This window comes from Benincasa hispida, chromosome 5 (genome assembly GCF_027475165.1).
Source record: "Benincasa hispida cultivar pf3 chromosome 5, pf3_genome.v1.1, whole genome shotgun sequence".
In the NCBI taxonomy this organism is placed as follows: Eukaryota; Viridiplantae; Streptophyta; class Magnoliopsida; order Cucurbitales; family Cucurbitaceae; genus Benincasa; species Benincasa hispida.
Window position 1 is genome coordinate 8,590,781 of NC_143482.1, and position 26,776 is coordinate 8,617,556.

Genomic DNA, 26,776 nt, shown 5'->3' on the forward strand with positions numbered 1-26,776 from the left:
GTTATGTGGAGGGGGGAAAAAGTGTGGTGACTAAAAGTAGTGTAGAAGCAAAATTTAAGGCATTAGCCTATGATATTTATGAGGGTATATGGATAAAAAGACTATTGGAAGAATTAAAATTCTCTCATACGATGTCCATAGATACTTATTGTGATAACAAGACAACAATCTCCATTACCCACAATCCAGTCCTTCATGATAGGACAAAACATATTGAAATTAATCAATACTTCATAAAAGAGAAAATTAATGCTAGAGTAATTTTACATTCCATACCCTCCCACGACAGGACAAATTACTGACGTGTTAACTGAAGGTCTCCAAAAGTGGCAGATCAACAATTTAATTGACAAGCTAGCAATAAATGATATAGCTTAAGAGGGAGTGTTGATTATTTCCTTTTCCCCGTTTAACATATTCTTTATATTTATTGTAATTATTTTTGCTGTTTTTATATTTTCCTTCATTTTCTTTATCTTGAGGATCTCTTTTATTTAAGAAACCTCTTCATTCTCAAATTAATAATAAGTGAAAAGTAAAATTTTAAGCAAGATTCAGTCACCATTCTTTACTACTTGGAATTCACAGTAATTTCTACCATATCAGCTCTATCGTTCTTTACATCAGCAGCTACTATTATCCTCTACACTGTGTACAAGAATGAGAAAATTTCATACTATCTCGTAATTATTTTCTTGTTGTAATGGCGAGTTTAAAACATTTAAAGCTTTCAAAGGTTGATTTTTTATTCTAAAGCTAAAATCAATTATGATCAATACTACAGAAGCTGGAGAGTTTAAGCTTGGTGAAGCACGCAATAGAATTCCTTTTGAAACTTGGTTGATTCATCTTTTATTTTACTCGGTTGAAGTACCAGTGTGACTCCTTTAAATATCATTGAATCTATAGTCTCCCGCAGCTTTCCTGGATCTTGACTTCCCTACTTTGAACTCCCTGTGAGTTACAAATTATAAGACTTACATATTAACACTAGAGACATATTTACTAGCCAACATGTAGTGCAAATAAAACTCCGTTGCGTGACATTTTTTTGCTATCTTGCCTCCTAGTTCTTATTATTTTGTTAGAAGAAACATAAGTGTGATCTTGAAAAGTTTTCATGGAAATGAGAAAAAATAAACATGGAGTTACTAAACATACCTGTTTATCAAAGAATGCAAATGACAAACAAAAAAAAAACAAAAAAACAAAATCAAGCATGAAATAACGAGGCACTTCCCATTTCCCTGTATTCTTGATACGGCAAAAGTAATTTTCTCATAAAATCAAACATGAAATAATTGGCCAAAAAATTTCACACTATTTCGTAATTATTTTCTTTCTTCTTGGGAGTTCATTTTTCAAAATCTTATACAATTTAACTCAGCCAAAATGGTTATAATTGCCCAAAAAGACTTATATAATTGAGTAGAACAAACCAAGAAAAAAGTATACTTTGATGTCGGATCAATTTCAGTTTTTAAAAATGCTGCTAATAGCTAGACAAAAGTAAGTACTCAACAACTTGAGAATTGGACAAAAATTTTAACTTACGGTGGACTTTTGACCTGTCAAGTGGCAACCTACGAGCTGATGGAGCTCGTGCCACAGATGAAGCAGCCACAGCTGCAGCCGCAGCCACACGTATTCTACAAATGTCAGAAACATTCTACATTCAAGCACACAATCAGCTAAATAAGCCTGAAGCTATAAGGAAATAATTATTTTTACCTTTTATGGACATCCACATATACGTCTGTCTCATCTACAATTTCCTCCTGCATTATGAAGCAAGTCAGTGGAAACCGATCATCTGTCTTTACAACATATGTTAAAACATAGGTACGTGCTTTTTTTAAGAAGAGGAAAAAAATAAATAAATAATAAACGAGAGAGAGAGAGAAAAGAGAAACCACAGATGAATTTTATTTGCGTAAAAAGATTGGTTGCCTCGTAAATATTTCTACTATAAATTGTGGAGGTTGTGCTCACTTGCAGAAGTTCCTCAAAAACATCCTCTAAAGTGATAATCCCAATAATTTCCGCATCTTCAATATCTTCATACAAATTGCACACTCCATTTGTTGCAGTCAAATTCTGCTGCATGGTTTGCCTGTGTCCAGCATTCCTTGGAGCTTTTTCTATATCAACATCATTACTTTCCAAATCATTGTCATGTTTTGTGAGCAAGGGAGTGGCAAGGGGTGATATCCCAGAGGTAAAAAATTTTCCCTCATATTTCTCTCCATCACTGGCAAGCACAGAATTCTTATTCTTCTCCTTGACCTTGACTACAGCGGCCATATGACTGCTTCCCTTTTGGAATTCATTTAGGATATCATATAATGGCATATCTGAAGGAACCCTGCATAACATATTAAGAGGTGAAATCATTTATAATTAGATACAAGGGGAGAACATTCATTACCTAGGAATTCTCCGTATGGAAACAGCACTGACTGGAGTTTCCGTTTCTGCTCTTACTGTCAGTAGACTTTTCACCTGAATCCAGGAAGAGAAACTGAAACTAATTGAAAAGGATAGTGAAGGGTTCAACAATCAAAGGAAAACACCTACCACAAGAAAACTGGAATTTCTTTTTAAGAAAATGAACGATGTTATTTCCTATTCTTGAGAGCTTGCCATTGCATTTCGAAAGAAACATACAAATCAAATGGAGGTTGAAAATTAAAAGGCATAATAAAATTATCCTACTGATACCAATAGGAGACCAATTATATTCTTTGGGTTCTCAGAATAGACTGGGACACGACTATGACCTCGTGCAAGGATTTTTCCAATTGCTTCCCTGTACAAAAAATAGGATAACAATCAGTTGGCAATTACTCGGGCCCGTTTAATTTGACCTTTCTGTATTCAGCTTTTGGTTTTTCTGTCTGTAAAAACAAAAACCATGCAAATGCAACTACTTTTTGTTTTCGGTTTTCCAAAGAGGAAAGAAACACGTGGAGATGGGGAAACAAACAGTTAAGAGAAGAAAAGATAAAGTTCTTTAGAAAAATCTTAGAGAGGAATAGAAGAGAGATTGAAAGAGGATCCAGAAGAGAAAAGTTCAAAGAATGAGATATATATTAGAGAGTACTAGTTAGAGAAACAGAAAGAAAAGGTACAGTGAAAAAAAAATGTTTTGAAGAGAAATTTTAGAGAAAGAAACGTTAAGAGAGAAAATGGGATTTTAGAGAGAGTAATGAGACAGGGCAAAGGACGAGTCGGAGAAAAGGATAAATAGAAAGAGAGAAATTAGAAAATTTGGAATATATGTTAGAAATAAATAAATCAGATTAAGAAAAAGAAAAATAATAAAATAAGAAATTTTAGAGCTAGATATGCGAGAGGGAAAATTTTGCAAACAATATTTTTTTTTTGGATAAGAAACAATTTCATTGATAAATGAAACGTCCAAAGAGAAACAATAGAGAAACCCCATAAAGAGATGCAAGATGAACCAAAGGGATACCCCTTGAAAAAGATACGGATACAAGAAAAACTAGGGAGGAGAAGGGTAACAAAAAGGAGAGATAAAACAGATAGGTGTAATCTGGATTGACGATGCAAGAAGCCCTCCAATCTTTGAATGTAAACAAAAGGGCAAACCCAAACAAAACAACAATCCAAAGGACATCAATCAGATGCACCCAAAATATAGTGAAGAAAAAACCAATTCAAAAGCACCATAGGCGATTCTATAAACAATCAAAACAAAAACCACATTCGGTTGAGACTATGATGGAGAAAACAACCATTTTGATGAAGGGAGAGCACCAAGCTTGTATGTGATCAAGCCAATAATGACCCCTCTCTAAGCAAAGATGTAACTTTCTTCTCATAAGAGATCGAGCATTCTGGGTTCTGGCTTTCTCTAATGCATTTCCTTATTGTCCTTTTTCTTAGCAGGGATAGCCAACATACAGAGTCCGTCGTCTCTGAACCAAGGAGCTGATGCATTTAAATGAGGCCCCAAATTGAAAGGCTCATCTGTCACTGGAGGAATGAAATCATACCATTGTGCTTCAAGAGGTTGATAAATGGAAGATAGATGAGGAGAATCAGGCAGAGTTGGGATGTGGTTTGCAGAATGGCTTGTCAAAGGTGTAGATGAGGCTGGGGGAAGAGAAAAGCATTCAATGAAAGGAGGAAAAGATTGCAGGTGAATGGGAGGTTGCGTAGGAGAAAGGGATGGTGGGATGGACAGAAAGAGAATGGTGAGAAGAGTTGTTAGGGAAAACAGATGACGCTGGATGGGAAAAGTCATATTTTGAGGGAGACTCTTTGAGCGGAAAATCGAGCAAAGAAGGTAGCCAATTGGTGGCTTTTTGGGATGACAAGACAGATGATTGGATGGACTCAAAACTTGGGTGTGTAGCACACAAAAAGGAGTCACTTTGGTATGATAAAATGACTGATAGGACGGGGTTGTTTTATTCATTTGTTTGTACAACTTTCAGATGGAAGGGTTGTGGCAGTGTCCTTGTTCACCAAAATCAAGTTATTTTTCGGCAGGATTCTCAAGTGTGAAGCAATCAATGAAAACTCCAGCCAATGTTGATCAATCTCCAGTATCTTTGGTTTGCTTCGGAGAAATGATTGATTTGAACATTCAGAGATTACAATGAAGTGGCAGGGAGATGGATGTTGGCTGGAAGGAAACCATTTTTGTTCATTGTGACCTTTAAACTTATCATATCCATTATTGCCAAAGTCTTCCTTTGATGTCTCTACGTATCCTCCACAAAGATCTCCAATAAGCTTGAATGTATCATAAGACAACTGATCAATAGGTAAATTACGGATTTTTATCCAACCCCATAAAGAGGGTACCTTCATTTCCTTGTGATGAAAATACAGATTAGAGAGAAAAATAGCACACAAGATTTACGTGGAAAACCCTAATCAGGGAGAAAAAACCGCGGGAAGAAGGATTTTTATTATATGACTAATACCAAGAATACACAGTGACTGCCAGCTTAAATAGAAAAAAGGAAAACCCTAGGGTACAAGTAAAAAGACAAAATTGCCCCTAAAGTAAAAAACCCTAATTTCAACACTCCCCTCAAGTTGGGGCGTAGATGTCAATAAGACCCAACTTGCTCACACACTAGTCAAACAACTGTCTGGGCAATCCCTTTGATAGGACATCTGCAATCTGTTGGATGGAAGGAATGTAAGGAACACAAATGTTGTCACTATCAAGTCTCTCCTTGATGAAATGCCGATCAATCTCCACATGCTTTGTTCTATCATGTTGAATTGGGTTATTTGCTATGCTTATTGCGGCTTTATTATCACAATAGAGTTTTATGGACCAGTATGATCTTGGTCAAGGTCTCTTAGAACCTTTTCAAGTCAAATTTCTTCACAGAATCCCAAACTCATGGCCCTGTACTCAGCTTCGGCACTACTTCTAGCAACAACACCTTGTTTTTTACTCCTCCATGTGACAAGGTTACCCCGACTTTCTATCTACCACAAAACCTACCCAATTTGCATCTGTGTATGCCTCGATGCATCATTTTTCAGTTTTCTTGAATATCAAGCCTCTCCCTGGAGAAGTTTTCAGATATCTCAAGATGCACTCCACTGACCTCATATGTTCTTCGTATGGAGACTGCATAAACTAACTTACCATACTCACTGCATATAAAATGTCAGGTCTAGTATGAGAAAGATATATTAATTTTCCAACAAGTCGCTGATCTCTCTTTGTTAACTAGAACACCTTCACTCATATCACTTAACTTTGCATTTGCTTCTATAGGAGTATCAACTCGTTTGCAGCCTGTCATACTTGTCTCCTTAAGCAAGTCCAGAGTATATTTCCATTGGAAAACTGAAATCCCTTCTCTCGATCGAGCTACCTCCATTCCAAGGAAGTACCTTAGTTTTCCAAGTTCCTTGATTTCGAATTCCTCAGCGATCTTTGCCTTTAATCAGTCAATCTCTGAGGCATCATCACCTGAAATGACAATATCATCAACATAAACAATCAAAACTGCAATCTTTCTGGATACTGAACTCTTAATGAGAATGTCCTTGACTATACCCTTGTGACTTTACAAACGTAGTAAACCTACCAAACTAGGCCCTTGGGGACTATTTTAACCAATACAAGGACTTCCTTAGTCTACAAACTCGGTGGTTAAACTGTTTCTCAAATCCTAGGGGAGGACTCATGTAGACTTCTTCCTCCAACTCTCCGTTGAGAAAGGCATTCTTCACATCAAACTGATGAAGGGGCCAATCTTTATTAACTGCAATTGAAAGCAGAACCCGTAATGTATTCAGCTTTGCTACTTGTGAAAAAGTCTCGGAATAATCAACCCCGAAGGTCTAAGTAAAACCTCTGGCAACCAATCTGGCCTTGTATCTATCAACTGTTTCATCTAGCCTATACTTTACTGTGAACATCCATTTACATCTAACTGCTTTGTGACCATTTGGAAGAGTGACTTGGTCCCACGTATGATTTTTCTCGAGAGCCCCCATTTCTACCATGACTACGGCTTTCCATTCAGGAATTTCCAATGTAGTGTGTATACAATTTGGTATCACCACTGTGTCTAGGTTCATAGTGAGGGCCTTGAACTCAGGAGACAGGTTGCTATAGGACAAGTAACTCTGTAGTGGATATTTTGTACACGATCTGGTACCTTTCCTTAGGACAATCGGAAGGTCAAGGGATGCATCTCTGTCTTTACTTTCCTCAAAACTTCATACTGCACTCACCCTCTTGCTCATACGTCTCATGTTCTGTCACTTTTCCACTTTCAACAGTGTTTTCAGTTGGAATAGGTGACATTTCTTTTCCAGGTTCAACAATATTCTTTGCTGGAACAAGTGTCTCACAATCATCATTTTCTGCCCCGATTACATCCTTGCTGCCATTGTCTTCCCTGTTTTTGCTCTCACCAATTTCAACACAGGCATCAATTTTATCATATTTATTACCATCATCAGGGATAGGACTATTAATACCTAGAACTGATCTCCGTTCTGACTCATGGATTGGAGCCGGAGAAATAACAGGCGACGCCATTTCCTTCCTGAGATTCCTCCTATAGTATGTGATCCATGGGACTTGTTTGGTCGGTAGAATGGATTCATTGGTACTGATGTCAAGGATGGGTTCAGGCAAGACAGATCGCCTCAGACCCCAATTGGTTTCTTCACTAGTATTCTCCCCCTGAAGAGAACCATTAGGAGAATGGATGATCTTCGAAGAATGTCACATCCATGAAGACAAAGTATTTTCTGGAAGAGGGATGATAACACTTGTACCCACGCTGATGAAGTGGATACCTTACAAAGACACATTTCTGAGCCCGAGGAGTAAACTTGGTTCGGTTAGGGCCATGAGTATGGACAAACACAATACTGCCAAATACTCGGAGGGGTACATCAGAAAGAAGTCGGGTAGTTGGATAGGACTCTTTGAAGGAATCTAAGGGGGTTTGGAACTTTAAAGTCCGGGACGGCATTCAATTTATCAATGGGCTGCTATCAAGACAGCATCTCCCCATAAATAGGAAGGAAGGGAAGTTGACAACATAAGAGACCGAGCAACTTCGACTAGGTGACGGTTTTTCCGTTCGACCACTCCATTTTGTTGAGGGGTGTACGCACAGAAACTCTGACGAACTATTCCTTTTGAGATTAGGAACTCTCTTAGGGGTCGTTTGGTTGGCAGCCTTTCCGCATGGAATTGGCATAGGTATCCAATTCTCATGTTTGTTTCCCAGTTTTCACCCATTTACCTGGGAATAAACTATTCCCAGGCATTCTCACTTCCCACATATAAGGGTTTTTTATTCTCATCCAAAACTACAGATTTTCTCTTTTACCCTCTCTATCTATTTTTCATTTTACATATAATTTCACTTCGAATATAGTTAACTAATTAATTAATATTAATTTAACAAAAAATGAATACATATTTATTTTAATAAATCAATAATGATATATTAAAATATTTACTTGACTTATTTTTATAATAAAAATTTATTAAATGAATGGAATTATTTTTTACATAAATTATTAATTTATTAACTAATAATATCTTAAATATATTTAATTAGTAAACTAGGATTAGTTAAATTTAGTTAGTATTAAACTTCATTTTCAATAATAGTAATTTATTACTTTATTGTTTTTTTAATAATCAAGTAATTTATGGAGATTAATTTTAATTTGATCATTCATTATGAATATATAATCATCAAGAGTTATTTATAAGAAGTTAATTATTTATTGTGCTTATTTTTTATTATTCCGTTCATTATTAACATATCATATTTATAAAATATTTTTTAGTATTCTTTATTAATATATCCTATTTTTATCTCATTGTCTTCACCTTTTATATAATATATTGTCCATTTAAATATATTTTCTTATATTATTTAACTAAAAGTAAAATTATTAATGTGGAGCTTAATTAATAATAAAAATGATTAAGTGTTAGATTAGAATTAGTATGGCATTCATTAAATGCATTAATTAGTTAATTTTAATTATAAAATTAGTAAAATATTTATACTTATAATTAAAATATTGAATATTTATAATTATAATTATAATCTTCAAATATTTTATAATTAAAGTTATTATTGATTCATAATTAATTAATTTTTTATTGATATATTGAGTATTATTTATTCTTTAAATTACTAATCTATTACAATTATAATAAGATTTCCATGCTTAATTTCATTAATTAAACACAAATACAATTTTTTGGCACAAAATTCTGATAACATTACCATGCACAACCAAACATAGTCATCCTTAATTCCCAACAATTTTATTCCCAGACATATAATTCTCAAGCATCTTTAATTCCTGGGCATTGAGAAAACCTCAATCCAAATGGCCCCTTAAGGAATTATTAAGGTTTTCCCGACCATTATTACTCTGGAGAATAGCGATTTGGCATTGAACTGTGTTTCTATAGAATAGTAGAATTGTTGAAAGACCGATGTAACTTCGGATTTGTCTGTTGGAAGGAAAACCCAAGTTAGCCTAGTATGATCGTCGATGAAGGTTACAAACCATCGCTTTCCAGTGATGGTAGTAATAGGTGACGAACCCCAGACATCGCTATGGAATAGGGTGAATGGTTTAGAAGGCTTATAAGGTTGAGACTTGAAAGAAACACGGAGTTGTTTGGCTTGGACACACACATCGCAATTTATCTTAGAAATATTAATATTATGAAAAAGATGGGGAAACAAATAATTCATATACTGAAAATTAGGGTGCCCAAGGCGATAGTGCCATAACATATAGTCAGTTTCAGAAACAGAAAAATGAGATGAAAGCAAACTAGTCCTATCACATATCCTAAATGAGGCTTCTTCAGTGAGAAAATAGAGCCCCCTGTGTTATGCCGGACAGTGCCAATCGTCATCCCCGAGTTCAGATCCTGAAAAGCAATAGCATTAGGTGATAACACGACATTTCAAATCCCTTGTAATTTTACTAATAGATAAAAGGTTGTAAGAAACTTTTGGCACATGCAACACATCTTGGAGAACTAAGCCCTCAAAGGGTGACACCCGTCCTTTTCCGGCAACTGGGGCAAAAGACCCATCAGCAATCCTGATCCTCTCATTCCCAGCACTTGGTTGATAAGAGAGAAACTGGTCGGAGGAACCAGTCAAGTGGTCTGTATCCCCTGAATCTAATATCCATGGTTTATTACCAATTATACTGACAAAGCCAAAGGAGTGAAAAGTACTTGATTGGGTGATTGCACTGACTCCTACTATACCAGTAGTGCTCTGACTGTTTTCCTGATTCTGAGACTATGTGTCTCCAATTACTGATTCACCTACCAGTGTCCGACCTGACTGTTGTTTTTTACCATTCGGTGGACAGCCATGCAATTTCCAACACTGATCTTTCGTGTGTGTTCACATACTGGCGGCAACTTACTATTCTGTTTATCAGGGCCTGAAGTTTTGAAAGCAGCACAATCTGTTGGAGTCACAATAGTATTATTCATTGCCCTAGACCGGTCTTCCTCAAGACGTACTTCAAAACAAACCAACAAACCTCCATTAGGGACGGTATCGGACGGGTTCCCAATATACGACTGCGACTGCATCAAACTTAGAATTTAGTCCGACAAGAAAGTCGTATACACGATCGGTTTCCTCAGATTGATAGTGCAAAACTCCTCCACAAGGACAATTCCAAATCATCTCACGACACAAGTTCATCTCTTGCTAAAGAAGTGACAGTTTATTGAAGTAAGATGTAACATCCATTGCCCCTTGCTTACACTCGTGGACCTGCTTACGTAAGGTATATAATCGCAAAGCATTCTGTCTCCTCGAGTAAAGTTTTTGGACTGCCTCCCAAATATCTCAAGCCGTGGCTGCATATAATAGGAGTTTTCCAATTTGGGGTTCCATACTTCCTACCAGAATAGCAAAGAATCCTCCCCTTTCCAAATTCGTTCTTGGGGATCTCCTGGCCTTGGTTTCGGTATCTCTCAGAAAAATAATTTTCACCATTCAACTTTTCTCCTACAATAAAGCTAGAAGAGTTGCCTATAGCTCCAGAGAATAAATTTGAAGAGTACGTAGGGAAAGAAGTTACCGAATTTTCAGGGTAAATCGATTGATTCTGATTTAGATCTAACTGGACATTGGATGCCGATCCCAGTGCTTCTCCAATGGCAGCCATCTCTTGTTGGAACATCTCATTCTGCTTCTTAATACGTAGTTGCAACTGAGTAAACTGGTCTTGGATTATATTCCCCTGATCCCGACGATGGGACGATGATTCTCCTCCTCCAAATCCACCAATGATCGGTGATGACTATCCCAAACTACTATTCGCATCCGGCTGAGCCATGGGATCCCGATTGATTAAATGACGGCCACTGACTGGATTTATTCCCAACTGACCTGGCTGGAAGTCTCTGTCTACGCCTGCTCGAGGGATCAGCTGGAACCTACCTGCCGAACTTGATGGGTCGACCCGCACGGAAGGAAAGATGCCTGGGTCGGTGGAAAACACGGCGTTACCCGGCTGGAAGTTTGGCGGAAGGTCACGGGTCGACTGGAAAGGTAGGTTCGGCTTCAACCCTTGTGGTTCGGCGGCGGTCGGTTGTGTCACCTGGAAGGCGTCGACGGGCAAAGGCGACTTCAACCTGTGCGGCGCGGAAGCCCTCGACTAGGCCTACTATGGGTAAGCTTCGATCGGCTGCGTCTGCATGGGATCGAACAAAATCGGGCGGAAAGCAACTAGCTAGTCTAATCTGATCGGGTGATCGAGTCTGGTCGGCTAGTCATCACATTGAAGGTGGGGAAGGAGAGATTGGAAATATCGGTCAATGGCGGTTTGGATAACAATGGCTATATATGTGCCATTGGTTTGGGATTCTCCTATTGGGTTTTCCTCAGTTATGGCCAGAGCTTCGTCTCCATGCTCTGATACCATGATGAAAATACAGAGTAGAAAAAGAAAAATAGCACACACAAGGTTTACGTAGAAAACCCTAATCAGGGAGAAAAAACCACAGGAAGAAGGATTTTTATTATATGACTGATACCAAGAATACCCTATGACTTCCAGCTTAAATAGGAAAAAGGGAAACCCTAGGGTACAAGTAAAAAGACAAATTTCCCCCTAGAGTAAAAAACCCTAATTTCAACACCTTGTAAAAAGCCTCAGCTTAGTACCCTACTGTTCAAATTTTAACTTAAATTTTTCTAACTTGGAACCAACATTTGATATTGCAAAGTGCTTGCCCTTGTTCTTTGTTTTTGACAGCAAAGATGGCTTTGTTTCGTTGCAAGGAACTAATCTCTCTTAGAATAATGTAAAGAATGTCAAAACAGTCATCATGAGTCATGAAGGCTTTCTCTATAAACAATAATGGCTTTGTCGGGGTAGAAAGTTGCTAGCTCAAAAGAAGAGGGAGGAGGAAGAGGATCCTCTTCTGTGACCTTTAATGGAAAGGTGTGAAGGAGGTCATTGGTGCCAAAAGAGAGTTATTTTTTAAAGCTTACTCGTAAGATACCTCAGTATTAATGGCAGGAAGAGGGTTGGTTGGTATCTTTAATAAAAGAGATTAATAAAATAAATGAAAAACTTCCATCTCTTCTTATCTATTCTCACAGGGATGATAATTTTATTTAGGCCTCCATTAATGCCAAGCTTCACTATTTCTAAACTCGGCCGGTGATCTTTTCTACTGATAAAACGTATTCATCAAGACGGCTTTTCTAGAAGAACTTTTGGCTGAGGGATCATCGATCAAATATCAATGCAGCTTTCTCAAAGAAAGAGTGAAAGATCCATCTTTCCAAGCCTTCGTGATGCGCAAACCATGATCAAGTTCAATGGTGAAGGTCTGGATGTCAATCGTGATTTGTGAAGGATGGAAGGGGAGACAAAAAAACTGTGATACATGCCGTTGATCAAAACTATGTTAGCGATGGTGAAGGGAAAAAGGAGTGTACGAAAAGGATTCCATGTTGTCTAATAAAGTAATTTCACAAAAATATTAAAATTGAATATATGTTTGAGAGAGAAGAAAATCAGAGGGAGAAAAAGGAAAGTAAAAAATAAGAAATTTTAGACATAGATATGCGAGAGAGAGAAGTTTGAAAAAATATTAAAACTTTTTAGAGAGGAGTGAGAGTGGTATGTTAGAATAGAGAAATGGAAATTTTAAAAAGAGTAAGAGCTTTTCTTTAGAGAAATTTTAGAGAGAATGATTTGCTGGAGAGATGAGTAAAAAAATAATGTGAGAAAATGAGATCTCAAAAAACAAATAACTAGTTACCTAACAACCTGTTTCTAGAAAAACAAAAACAAAAACCAAAAATAGAAACCAAATTGATTATCAAAGATTCTAACGGCACCTTGGTTAGTGAAGTTTGTCTCCAGAAGATAAGCAGATAAAGTGAAAGGCAAAATTTGTCTTATGTGTTTTCACATAGTCCACTGACGTCCGACTAATATCTTTTGCCTCGTACAGGAAAAACAGAGAAACAAGCAAAAAGAGCGACAACCAGCATACTTGAAAATCTCATTGAATATGATTAATTCCTAGCTCCCAGGAAAGTATGTTTATTACCAGAAGTCAATAACTAAAAATTTTTATTCCTAACTCTCGAGAAGAACATGGGTCTATATTCATTTTCAACTACAACTCAGAAAGAAAAAAAATAAAAAGCTAAGAAGCACAGATACGGATATGAGACACGGATACGATACGTCACAGATACCAGTGACACGTCATTTTTTCTTTCATTTTTCAAAAATCTAGGACATGGACATGGCAAGGACACTTTTATTAAAATATATTTTTTAAAAAATATATATCATTTTTATGCCAGAATAAAATTCAAAGAAAATGGGTTGATGCATTTATATGTTTAAAAAATTAGTTTTATGTATTTCACACTCAAAATTTACTACTGCTATCATATATGTATCTTTTTAGTCTACTCAACAAATGTTCTATGCATATCTAACACATTTGCTGCAGTAACAAGTGTCTAATACATATACAACAAGTGTCCAAGTGTCCAAGTATCCGACACAGACACGCTAGACAAACTAAAGTGTCCATGCTTCTTAGATAAAAAGATTATTTACTGATGACTATATTAAATATTAACAGTACAAGATGTAATAAGATGTAAAAATGATTAACCCAACCTACCAGAAGATATTTGCATCATCATCATTATTAATATAAATCCACAGGAAAAACAAGGTTTGACAAGAAATAAGTTAATCATGATTTTGAGGCTAAACTGACCAGTCCAAGTTGGAATTCACATCCAAAGAAAATGTTGATTCTATAGGTGTCATAGCCGCCACTGCAGTCTGCAATTCCAGAAAGTTCAGTCATTTGAACTGTGAATTTTCTTCACAACAAAGTAAACCATAAAGTTGCCTCAAAATCTTGAAGGGTCAAGCCTATAAGTGAGATTAATGGTCCAAGGTCTCATTAGAAAAAGAATTCCATCCTTAATTTCCGCATTGTCATTCTTTTTGTGTATACAAATAAAGGACTTGATTTGTTGGGCAGGTGGGGGAGGTAATACGTGAGTTTAAAAATGAAAAAACAGAACAGAAAATGGTTAATATAAAGTATAAAGGTAAATTTTGGTCATGTGAATAAATACATAGTGACTAGGGACACAATCAGAGGGTGATAACGTCATATCCATTAGATTCTGCGGACAGAGATCCTTTAAATTCCCAAATTGCCAGAGAAAAACAATGTATACTTGTTAAATTAGATTAACCCTTTATTAAGATTCTATAAATGCACTATCGAAAAAAATATATATTATCTTGTAACAAATTAAAATGCAGGAGTTTCCCTTATTCAAAGTGCGTGATAAAATAAAGATGATGGATAAATCAAGATATGTACAAAGATTAGAAGGCTTGTCTTATTAGAGTAGATACCTTTTCTGTCAAGTCCAATGCCCCACTGATGATGGTCGTCTCATCGTGTGTGAGTTCACCTCCCTTCCCAGCCTAAAAGAAAAGGAAATTTAAGGACAATTCATAACAAATCCCTATCACTTTCCTCTTAATCAGTTTAGCACCCTTCCACAATGTTATAGCATGGTTTCCATTCTTTGTCCAAACCAGAATATATCTCATTAATAATTCAAATTCTAATATATTATACTTCTTGTTACCTCTTGTCCATGGATAGAAACAAGGGCTTTCAACTGAGCTCTCCTAAACAGAGCATCATGGTGACCAAGTACTGCATCCAAGACCTTAGAACCAGAAATATAGGTAAGCAAGAAGAGGGATCACAGGAATAAAGTGAAATAACCCAGTGTATCTTCAATCTCAAATAGCAATCGTCTCCTTTGCAAAACAGTTAAGATAGAAACTGGAACAGAAATTACAGTTACAATAAAACGATTGTAGGTAGTATAAAAAATTAAGGTTAGAAAGCACTTTTAGTCCCTCATCTTCCATAAAAGTAATTAGTGTTTGCAACAATTTAGTCTTTGTTCAATGAATTTTATAACAGTTTAGTTCTTGAATGTTGGTGTGTAACAATTTAGTCCCTGTATTTTCAAATTTACAACAATTTAATCCCACCATAAATCTTTTTATCAAAATTAAATCACAATTTTTATTATTTGATGATTTAGACTTTGTAACTTATAAACATATTGAGACCCTAATTACTTTATTGATCCACCTACGCAATAAACGATTAAATCTTAACACTAATTTTCACAAATGGCACTAAATCGTTACAAATTTTTAATTTTAAAGTACAAAGATTAAACTGTTCAATACCAAAGTCAGGGGCTATATGAGATCGAAAGTAACTACAAAGACTAAATCATTACAAACCAAAGTTCAGGGAGTAAAATGTCACTTGGAAAGTTTTTGAACCAAAAGTTAATTTTAACCGAGAAGTAATTTAGCTTTTCATTGACAAAAAGAATTGTACAGGTTAAACTTTGTTAAGGAGATATAACTGCAGAAGAAGGTTGAGAATATGGAAGAAGGTCCAGGTTAAACTTTTCATACAGAAAAAGTGCAGTCTACATGAGGAGCCAAAGAAGAAATATGAATAGACTTAAAGTTGATGCTTTATATTTTAATTCAATCATAAGCCTATATAATTTATGGGCTCAGCTCAATTGATGCAGCAGAATAAGAGACAAACTAGCAGATTCAAGGCTTACTCAAGTTCTGGATATCATGATTACTTTTATACAATCACCATTCATGTGTATAGAAAAATAAAGAACGACTTTTCAATTAGAGGGAAAACAATGAACTAAAGAAAAAATAACAACAGGTAAAGGAAAAATCTACACTTTCTTGTTTGCGTTATGACCTTTCTGGAATCAAGGTATGATCAAAGTAGAGTACAACAAAGTAGAGTATCATCCACTAGCAACCATCCACCAAAGTAAATTTCATATACAGGATAAATAAAGGAACGTTAGCAGCAGCTCTCTGCCTACTTCAGATGTTACCTTTCCAACCGGGTACGAAATTGGATAACAGATGATCATCAAAATACGCACTAGCCAAATAAAATTTGCACCAACAGCAAGTCCATATCTCGAGCATATTGCTTGCGGAATAATCTATTAAATAAATGAAAATTAGACGCAATATTGTTTATTGTAGAACGAAAAGTATAGTCAATTGGAAAATCCTTTACCTCGCCAAAGACAAGAACGAACGTCACAGATAGCAAAACCGCGACGAAGGGGTGAAAGATTTTATCAAGGTAGATAGGAAGAGCCTTCAAGAAAATTAAAAGAAAAGACAGAAAATGAAGAATGACCATTCATACTTAATTATACATTAAACCTAACTTCATCAACAGTTATCTTCTTGTCATGAATCTGAACACTCCTAGGCTTTCAACAAATAAGAGCAGAACCACAACCAAGCCATTGTAATCGCCAATGTATGCATGGATGGAATTAAAGAAAAAAGAAAGTTGTAATCAGAAAAGAAGTGCAGAAAAGAAAAGAATACCTCCATGGCACAAGCATTACAAAGCAGGAGAGTAACAAGCAATTGGTGCTGTTTCTGCAGCACAGGAATAATAGCAGCTGCGCATGGGGGAAAAGGGGGAAAACAGTGAAGAAACTGAGGAGTGAAAAACGAATATGAGCATAATAATGGGGGAGAAGATGAAGATGGCAAACCAGCTTGCTTTTTCTCGGTGGAAGAACCTGTACGTTGCAAGATTTCGAGCTCAACAAGGTTGAGGGACATGAGGCCGAGAGTGAGGCCAGACATAATACCGGCGAACAAAACGAGGAGACAGGAGAGGCCGGCGTAAAGGAACCACCATGCAGTGGGAAAAGGGATATCATCGGCCTCCACCAGGGGAACCTGGTAATGGCTGCTGGAGAAGAAGGTAGCTGTGGGTAATGTTAAGGAATGAAGGAGCAGCATTGCCGGAAAAAGAGCGACCGACGGAAAGGGAAAGGTAGTGTATGTATGAGTAATTTTTATTAGTAAAGCCGGGGCGTCGACACTGCACGATTTTGTGGCAATTTTATTTGGCGTGGCTCCTCGTTTTGTTTTTTCATACACCACTTGTCTCACTCGTCAATCTCGCTTCTTAAAAGGACTTTCTAAAACCTCTTTTGGGAACTTCCGTGAAAATTTAGATCAATGACCTAATATCTGAGCCTATAATATCAAATGATCTGATTTTTAAAAAAAAAAAACTATCAATTGATCTGACGTCATCACGGTATGAGATTACACAAATTGCCCCTGATAATTGTCTCGCTCTCACTACATAGATCTCATTCTCGTTGTCTGTCTATCTTCCATCGTAATGTGATTGTTTGTCACTGTACGATTAATTTGAAAATTTTCACGAAATCATCTGTCTACGACTTAAAATTGTTAACACACAGCAAACATGTAACAGTGAATTCTTTAAAATTTAAACTTCATTTGAATGGAATTTTTCGGAACCAAACAGAGTTTTCAGAACGAAACGGATTTTTCTTGAACGTGGTTTCATTGGTGTTTGTAGGAACGTGGTCTCAAAAAAGGTATGTAAATAGCATAACGAAATGGTGTGAGAAAGAGCGACAACGAGAAAGGTGGAGAGAGAGAGCGGCAGTAAGAGAGCGAGATAGAGCGGCAGCGAGAGAGCAAGATAGAGCGATAGCGAGAGCGAGAAAGCGACAGCGAGAGCATGAAAGCGAGAGAGCGACAGTGAGAGGCGACAATGAGAGTCAAAAGAGCAAGAGCAATTGAGAGCGACAATGAGAGAGATCCAAGTGTATTAGACAATATTCATCTGCTTAATAAAAAAATGTTCTCTTGCTTTGTAGGATGACAAAAGAGTGTCTACTAATTCGATACGGAGGTGATTGGGATTAGACCAAAATTTATATGTTGAAGGCAAGCTAACATGAATTATTGTGCCTATTACATTGAAGTATAAAGAACTTAAAGCTCACATTTATAGGGTTGCAAATGTAAGTTACTCAGAGTTTGATGTTATTACGAGAGTTAAATATAAGCTTGACTATGAAACCCTTCCACAGTACATACGGAACGACGGTGATGTTCACTTCTTTCTTTTCCGAGAAGAACTTTGTAGAGTTCAGCTATATATAACGCTAAAATCGAACCATGATGGAAATGTGAATATGAGTTATGATCGTACAGGGGTAGACAGACAATACAAGGTATCATATGAACTTAATCGATAAGAGGGTGATATTCCATTGTCTATGAACACTCAACCATCAATATTGTCAATAAACAATGACAGCTTTCATGCATGGGACTTGGAAAGAGAAACTCAATGTAACGAACCCGTGCTTGGTAATGAGAGATCCGGAGGACTTACTTCAATGGATTATGGTCCTTTAGAAGAGTGTGATGAGGACTTACTTCAATGGATTATGGTCCTTTAGAAGAGTGTGATCCTTTCGTGGTTGGTAATGAAAGATCAGTAGGATTGAATTTATGGATTGTGATCTGATGACAGGCAGAAATGCATGTCATCTTAGGCCTTTTACTTAGAATTATGAGGACTGTTAAGCAGAATATGCGGCAATTGTACTAGGAATCCATGAGAAAAGTGAGCTTGCGTCGTTCAGCATGATGAATCTTGGCTAACCCATTATTATGCGATATTATGCGTTCAATGTTCTATTTTTGTAGCTAACGCAGGAAGTGGACACAAACGCAGAAACCAGACCATCGCATAGACGACTGCATGCAGAGAAACTTTCCATCGCAAAGGCGAACGCGTTCGATCAATGCATGGATGTTGCGGTAATCAGTTGCATGCGTCCATCGCATGAGAGAAATATATATATATATATATATTGAGAATAACAACTCCACTGTCAACGCAATGGGAGACCCATGTTGATAAGAGTTAAGTTGTGAAAGGCACTTACCCATAGTTGGATGTCCGTATGACATATGTGGGGACAAGCCAAAACGAAAGTAAGTCACCAGGATCAACGCATAAACAAATGACCGCAATTCCACTGCCAAATTGGTATGAGTTTAGTCTGAGAAAGAGTGCATTGCTCGTAGTTGGATGTTCGCATGACACTCGTGGAGGCGAGCCAAAATGAAGTCAAGGCACTTGGACCAGCGCAAGGTTAGAAAAAAATATCAATGAAGAAAATTTTTGTGCAAGGATAAAATCATTTGACACCCTGTTAGAAAATTTTCTTTTTGAAATAAATCATGCGATGTTCCGGAATATAGTAAAGTCCTTTTGAAAGTTAAGATTAGAGTCCCTAGGTCTTAGAAATATTTTAAGAAGAAACTTGAATAAGACTTAAGGAAATTCAGGTATATAGGATTTGAATGAAGTATTCTTGAGAAATCTAGGAAAAGAACTTTGTGGTTGACTTGCTAAAGGAATCTTTAGCTTATGCTTGAGGACAAGCATTGTTTAAATTTGGGGGTGTGATAACGGGCAGAAACGCACGTTATCATAGTACTAAATTCTTAAACAATGTTGGATTGCGTTGATGAAATATGTACTTTGCGTCCATTAAGCATCGTTTTCATGATATTGCAGTCGCATGCGTTCAGCTCATTATAATAGTTCATTTTTGTATTTTTGTGCAGAATATGCGTTAACGCAATGCAAAGATTGCGATCATAGGAATTCATTGGTCGAGCGCAACTCACAGTAAGGCTTTGCGTTGATCGTGCTCGCAAAAATCGCCCGAGAAGGATCGTCGTAACTTGGTCAGCGCAACATGGTAGGCGCATCCGGGTGAAAGGGTAATTAAGAGCGATGGGACAGAAAGCTGATGACAGTCGAATTTAAATTAAGTTGATAACCGATAACGGTCACAAAGTACATTCAGCTTTATCGGTGACAATTATTTGGCGCATCAGTCAATAATTAAAGCTATCCCATCTGTGCAACCAGGAGAGAGAAGCCGTCTTTCACCATGGATGCTCTATAAATATCAAGGGCATTCTTCAGAGAAGGGGTTCACCATTTTTTTTACAATATTTCGTTCCATAAGTTCACGTCTCTATCCATAGTTTTCCTTTTTCCTTTTAAGGCGGAGCAAGAGAAGAGTGGTGGTGTCGGAGATCGCTCAGGGAAACTCGAGAGAGAACCTTGGGGCGTAAGAGCAGAGAACGGGGAGACTCTCGTGAGAGCGAGAGTATCTTTAAAGCACGAGAAGAAAATAGTTTAAACGCCTGGCAACAAGAGATTGCTATTAGGCTCTTAATTCTATACTTGCATTGTTATTTTGTACTTCATCTTCATATTTATAAAATGGAAGTTTTATTTCTACATCTGTTCACTCTCTTAATATGCATGAGTAGCTAAACTAGTCGGATGGGTTGAGAAGAACTAAGCTAACATGACCTAGGAAGTTTTTTGCTTGCGATTGTCTTGTTTTATGTTGTGCAAAGTACCCTTTAGAGTTACTCGAGAGAGAGTCTAAAGAAAGAACCTAATGTCTCGAGAGAGCTAGGTTAGAATCTAGACTCGAGAGAGCAAGATTAGAACTGCATAAACAAGAGATAGGGACTTAGAGATAAGCTTTGTTTGTCAACCTGCATCACATGCATCCTAGAGATGGGAATGATATTATGTGGTCGCATATTTGTGTGGATGTCCTGTTGTCATCGCATAAATAGAAATAGAGGTTTATGTGTAGACCCTGTAGACTTGTCGCATATATCGCATGCGTTCTAGCCTTAGAAGTCGTGGTATTCGCACTGAGAGGTGGTTTACAGTTGTATGCATGTTGCATGATCGCATAGCATGAACGCATTATAGGGAGTGTAGCCGAAACCCTTCTCAACCTGTTCACCGCATATTCATTGCATCTTCTGTTTACCAACTTTTTTCAAACTCCGTCGCATTTATTTATTTTTCATCAACAAAAATAAAAGCCCAACACTGTATTTATTTATCCAGTTACCGCAATTACCAACACAATCTGTTTTCACAAGTCTCTGTGTTCAACCTTGGACTTACCAAGAAACTCAGAGGAATTTACACTTGGATTCCGTTGGGGAAACTTGAGTGCACAATGAAAATCCATCAATGCATATCATCCACATTTCCATTTCACAAATACAACCGTCAAGTTTTTAGCGTTGCCGGGGACTTCGGCAAGATAGTTTGCTAATGGTAATTTTTTTGATTTCTTTGCAGACTCTCAATCTCTGGCGAGTTACGACCCGGAGATTAAGAAGACTTTTAGACGAAGATTGAGAGACCGCCAACAACAACCACAATCAGACAAAGAAGAGATGGCGAAGCAGCCTGAAAATGGAGCACCAAATGATAATAATGCCATGGCGAATCCAATTTTGCTGGCAAACGATCGCAATAGACCCATTAGGGACTATGCATCGCCAAACCTCTTTGATTTCTCTCCGGGAATCATGAAGCCTGCCCTCGACGGAAGTAAATTCGAAATGAAACCGGTGATGCTGCAGATGATCCAGACTGCAGGTCAATTCGGAGGAAGGCGTGACGAGGACCCGCACGCCTACCTCCGAAGTTTTATTGAAATCTGCAATACTTTTGTGTTCCCGAACATCTCTGCTGAAGAAGTTCGACTAACGTTATTCCCATTTTCTCTCTGTGATCAGGCTAGGAAATGGGCATATTCTCTCGAGCCGAGAAAGATCACTTCTTGGGAGCAGGTAGTGGAGAAATTTATGAAGAAGTATTTTCCACCTACCAAGAACGCAAGACGAAGGAAACTGATTACAAATTTTGAACAAGACATGGATGAATCGCTCAGCGATGCTTGGGCGAGGTTTAAAAAGTTGATCCAGGATTATCTGCATAATGGGTTACCAGACTGCCTTCAAATGGAGATTTTCTATCATGGTTTAATTCCCGCTTCACAGACCACTACCAATGTGGCAGCCGCTGGTAGTCTGCTCGACAAAAAATATGATGAGGCGAAGAATATCCTAGATCGCATCTCTAAGAACCATGAAGATTGGAGAGAGAGTGACCAGAGATTGAGATTAAAAGACTCTGACGTAAACAATGGTGCTATTGCTTCATTACAAAATCAGATGACCACAATGATGAATTTGATCCAAGGAATGGCGATCAACAGCCCAACACCGCAAGGTGGGCAAATCAACACAATCAGTCAAAACACCGCAAGGTATGCGACTTGCGGTGATGGACATGCGATGGAAGATTCCCCGCAAAATCCACAATCTGTATACTTTGTAAAGAATAACCCCTTTTCAAACACCTACAACCCCGGGTGGAGAAACTACCCCAATTTTAGTTGGAAGAATCAACAACAAAATTTCCAACCTGTGGCGCAAAAAGAAGGGCCACAAGGATTCTTCCTACGCAACAACGGTCAACCGAGCAATCAAGCAAGTAGCTCACAACAACCACCGCAATCCTCTTCTTTAGAGAGCCTATTGAAGCAATATATAGAGAAAAATGAAATCGTGCTTCAAAGTCAAGCCACGTCCATCCACAATCTCGAATTACAGATGAGCCAGATTGCGAGTGAGCTGAAAAGTAGACCAAAAGAAGCGTTGCCGAGCTCAATTGAGCTCCCTCACAATGTTGGGGGTAACGGGAAGAAACAATGCTTAGCAGTCTCCTTGCTAAGCGACAACATGACTGCGGAAGTAAGGGAAAAGCACATTATGACCAACTTGAATGCGGTGACAACCGAAAACCCGTTGACCTATAATTTAGAGAAGCCCGAGAGAATAGACCCTGAAGTTACGTCCACCCTTAAGCCTCTAGATCTTGGATAGAAGAAGTCCAACCACTAGTAATTCTGCAAAGACTGAAAGAGGAACAAAATGAGGAAGGAAAGATCGCAATAGTGGCTGTAGCGTAAAATGCTATGATCCCACCTAAAATGGGCGACCCAGGAATCTTCACGATCCCATGCTCTATTGGAGGGACCTTCAGTGGCCAAACACTATGCGATCTTGAGGTATGTATAAACATAATGTCGCTATCAGTCTTCAACCAATTGAATGCCAACACACTTATGCCACAAAGGAAACTCTCCTGCTCGCGAACAGATCTCAAATTTAACCTGAAGGGGAGTTGAAAAATGCCATAATTTCAATCGATAAATTCATCTGCCAGCAGACTTCCTCATTTTGGATTATAAAGCGGACGAAAGTGCGCCCATCATATTGGGACGACCATTCCTTTCAACAGATCGCGCTCAAATTGATGTGCGCAAGGGCAAAAACTTTACGGTTGTATTTGTGAAATGGAAATGTGGATGATATGCATTGATGGATTTGCATTGTGCACTCAAGTTTCCCCAGCGGAATCCAAGTGTAAATTCCTCTGAGTTTCCTGGTAAGTCCAGGGTCGAACACAGGGACTTGTGAAAACAGATTGCGTTGGTAATTTTTATAAAGACTTTGCGGTAACCGGATAGATAAATACAGTGTTGGGTTTTTGTTTTCGTTGATGAAAAATAAATAAATGCGGCGGAGTTTGAAAAGAGTTGGTAAACGGGAGATGCAATGAATATGCGGTGAACGGGTTGAGAAGGGTTTCAGCTAACACTCCCTAGAATGCGTTCATGCTATGCGATCATGTAAAACGCATACAACAGTAAACCACCTCTCGGTGCGAAACCACGGCTTCTAAGGCTAGAATGCATACGATATATGCGACAAGTCTACAGGGTCTACACATAAACCTCTATTTCTATTTATGCGATGACAACATGACATCCACACAAATATGCGACCACATAATATCATTCCTATCTCTAGGATGCATGCAATGCAGGTTGACAAACAGAGCTTATCTCTAAGTCTCTATCTCTTGTTTATGCAGTTCGAATCTTGCTCTCTCGAGTCTAGATTCTAACCTAGCTCTCTCGAGACATTAGGTTCTTTCTTTAGACTCTCTCTCGAGTAACTCTAAAGGGTACTTTGCACAACATAAAACAAGACAAGCTCAAGCAAAGAACTTCCTAGGTCATGTTAGCTTAGTTCTTCTCAACCCATTCGACTAGTTTAGCTACTCATGCATATTAAGAGAGTGAATAGATGTAGAAATAGAACTTCCATTGTATAAATATGAAGATGAAGTATAAAATAACAATGCAAGTATAGAATAAAGAACCTGGTAGCAATCTCTTGCTGCCAGGCGTTTACGCTATTTTCTACTTTTGCTCTAAAGATAATCTTGCTCTCGCGAGAGTCAGCCCGCTCTCTGCTCTTACGCCTCAAGGTTCTCTCTAAAGTTGCCCTGAGCGATCTCCGGCACCACCACTCTTCTCTTGCTCCGCCTTAAAAGGAAAAGGAAAAGGAAAACTATGGACAGAGGCGTGAACTTGTGGAACGAAAGATTGTAAAAAAAATGGTGAACCCCTTCTCTGAAGAATGCCCTTGGTATTTATAGAGCATCCATGGTGAAAGATGGCTTCTCTCTTCTGGTTGTAGAGATGGGACAGCTTTAATTGTTGACTGATGCGTTGAATAATTATCACCGATAAAGCCGAATGTACTTTGTGACCGTTATCAGCTGTCAACTTAATTTGGATTCGTCTATCATCAACTTTCTGTCCCATCGCTCTTAATTATCCTTTCACACGGATGCGCCCACCATGTTGCGCTGACCAAGTTGCGGCGATCCTTCTTGGGCGAATTTTTGCAAGCACGATCAGCGTAAAGCCTTACGGTGAAGTTGCGCTCGACCAATGAATTCCTATGATCGCAATATTTGCATTGCGTTAACACATATTCTGCACAAAAATACAAAAAACAACTGTTCTAATGTGCTGAACGCGTGCGACTGCAATATCATGAAAACGATACTTAATGGACACAAAGTGCATATTTCATCAACGCAATCCAACATAGTTTAAGAACTTAGCATTATGATAACGTGCATTTCTGCCTGTTATCAAGTTGCGCTTGTCAAACGATTGCAATCATCGTGTAGAGTTGTGGTACTAAGCAAATGCGGTCACTAAATGATTGCGATTACGCGATAACGCATACTAATGGGATCAACGCAAGGTTGGTGGAATGAACGCATCAATGCATCTACTTCGAGAAAATCAAAAGATGATGTTGACATTTCACTTACCATGCCATTGACAGCAGAGGTTCAGAAAGAACTAAACGCGCCAAATTTTAGAACCAGAGCAGTCCATTAATGTTGTCGGTAATCCAGGCTCTATATAAAGAAGCTAATGAGCAGAAATTCAAGTTATCCAAGGTTTTTGCCTGAGGTTCGCCTAGGGCGGATCCTTGTGATCTAGACAAAATGCGTGAGAAGACGCTTGAGAGTTCTTCATCTCTTTCATCCATTTTGAGTGACAACCGGAGCCTTCGACCGGAGCTAGATCTCAAGAGAGTCAGCTCCACCACCCATCCATGGCACCACCAGCAGCCTTGATGCACATCCGCTGGAATCAAGTCTTTGTTTCCAACCGTCATTTCATTTTCCTTTCTTTTCTTATATTGTATTATATACATTTTGTGATTAAGGAATTAATACATTTTGTATTCAATACATTTCTATGTTTCTTCGATTCCATCTCTATCTTTTTTACTTAGCATCTTTACTTTCATTGCAACACTTAGTGAGATTGCTTGGGTATCGCATACTTAGTCATGTGGATTAGGGATATGAAACATGTAGCAGCCCATCGAGAGGTGTGCATTGCGTGAATGTGTGAGTAACCTTATTTGCTTAGTGTGAGGCTGCGACAACGACTGTCTATAGACTAACACACTGCTTGTTTATGAGTAAAGTCAGCAACAACCAATTGCCCGGGAGGGTAAGTGGTTAGTCGCATTAAGCAATGTATGCATTGTTCACTAGAGATAAGAATAATCTTAGGTTAGCCAAGTTCATGTTGTTACCTTGTTCTATGAGCGCATCATTCATCATTTAGGCATACTTGGGAGAGTAGTCTAAAACCCAAATCTAAGACTCGAGAGAGCGAATTGGAATGCATAGGCAAGAACGGGGAACTTATAGATAAGCTCCATTTACTAACCTGCATCGCATGCACCCTAGGAATAGGTATGATATTATGTGGTCACCTTATTTGTGTGTGTGTCACTTTGTCATCGCATAAATAAGAATAGAGGCTTATGTGTAGGTCCTATATACTTATCGCATATATCTCATGTGTTCTAGCATTAGAAGTCGTAGCATTCGCACCGAGAGGTGGTTTACTATTGTATGTGTGTTGCATGATCGCATGGCTTACGTTGACTAAGGTTGCCCTTGCGATCACTCTTAAGTATTGCAATGAAAACATCTCCGCATTTTATCTATTTTTTCCCATTTATTTGTTTCATGTCAAGAGTTGTCGTGTCTCTACCTCTCATTCATATTCTCATTGTGTTGTCTGTTAGCTAGAAGTAGGAGTAGTGTTAACGTAGAAACCTTCCCATCCATTCTTTTATTCAAACCGTCGCATGCACATTACCGCATTCATTTTGCTACAAGTCCCTGAGTTCGACCTCGGATCACCCGAGAAACTTACGTGAGCGCAAGAAAACTTGTGATAGGATGCATGGTCATCGCATACATTCATTAACGCATAGTCATTCCAATGCATGACCATCGACACATGACTATCAATGCATACCTTAAGAACATGCATCGCATATTGCGTCCAAGGGATTTTAGTTTTCGAGTAAATTGACATCTAATTTCCTGTCACCAAGTTTTTGAACTGTTGCCGAGGACTTGGCAGCTAATTGTTTGTTGAGTTTTGTGTCTCCGCAGGCAACCTTTTTATCTTGGGAATAT

The 26,776-nt window shown here is 38.0% G+C and overlaps 1 protein-coding gene across 8 annotated transcripts; it reads right to left on the reverse strand.

Annotated features, from left to right (window-relative positions):
• Nucleotides 1–541: 541 nt before the first annotated feature.
• On the reverse strand, nt 542–17,093 carry LOC120077113 (putative DUF21 domain-containing protein At1g03270). Of its 8 annotated transcripts, none has more exons than XM_039031004.2 (13): nt 16,701–17,093; nt 16,528–16,604; nt 16,205–16,288; nt 16,014–16,127; nt 14,700–14,783; nt 14,461–14,532; nt 13,802–13,869; nt 2,722–2,809; nt 2,429–2,502; nt 1,993–2,365; nt 1,732–1,778; nt 1,569–1,649; nt 542–954 (listed from the first exon to the last, which is right to left on the reverse strand). In XM_039031004.2, exons 1-13 carry the CDS (start codon nt 16,951–16,953, stop codon nt 888–890), a joined length of 1,482 nt encoding a protein of 493 aa, XP_038886932.1. In that variant the 5' UTR covers nt 16,954–17,093; the 3' UTR covers nt 542–887. The 8 variants fall into 8 exon arrangements, with proteins under 8 accessions (XP_038886932.1, XP_038886934.1, XP_038886929.1 ...); XM_039031006.2 differs by having other exon boundaries at nt 1,555–1,649; XM_039031001.2 differs by having other exon boundaries at nt 1,951–2,365.
• Between the last annotated feature and the right edge of the window lie 9,683 nt (nt 17,094–26,776).

What these genes read in the sequence shown, in the direction of transcription:
- LOC120077113 (XM_039031000.2), bottom strand. Translation starts at nt 16,953, where the DNA reads ATGCTGCTCCTTCATTCCTTAACATTACCCACAGCTACCTTCTTCTCC. An exon ending in GTAATGCTTGTGCCATGGAG is followed by an intron (nt 16,289 to 16,527) that starts GTATTCTTTTCT and finishes ATTTTCTTGAAG; the next exon opens with GCTCTTCCTATCTACCTTGA. An exon ending in TTGGTCTCCTATTGGTATCA is followed by an intron (nt 2,503 to 2,715) that starts GTAGGATAATTT and finishes TCCTGGATTCAG; the next exon opens with GTGAAAAGTCTACTGACAGT.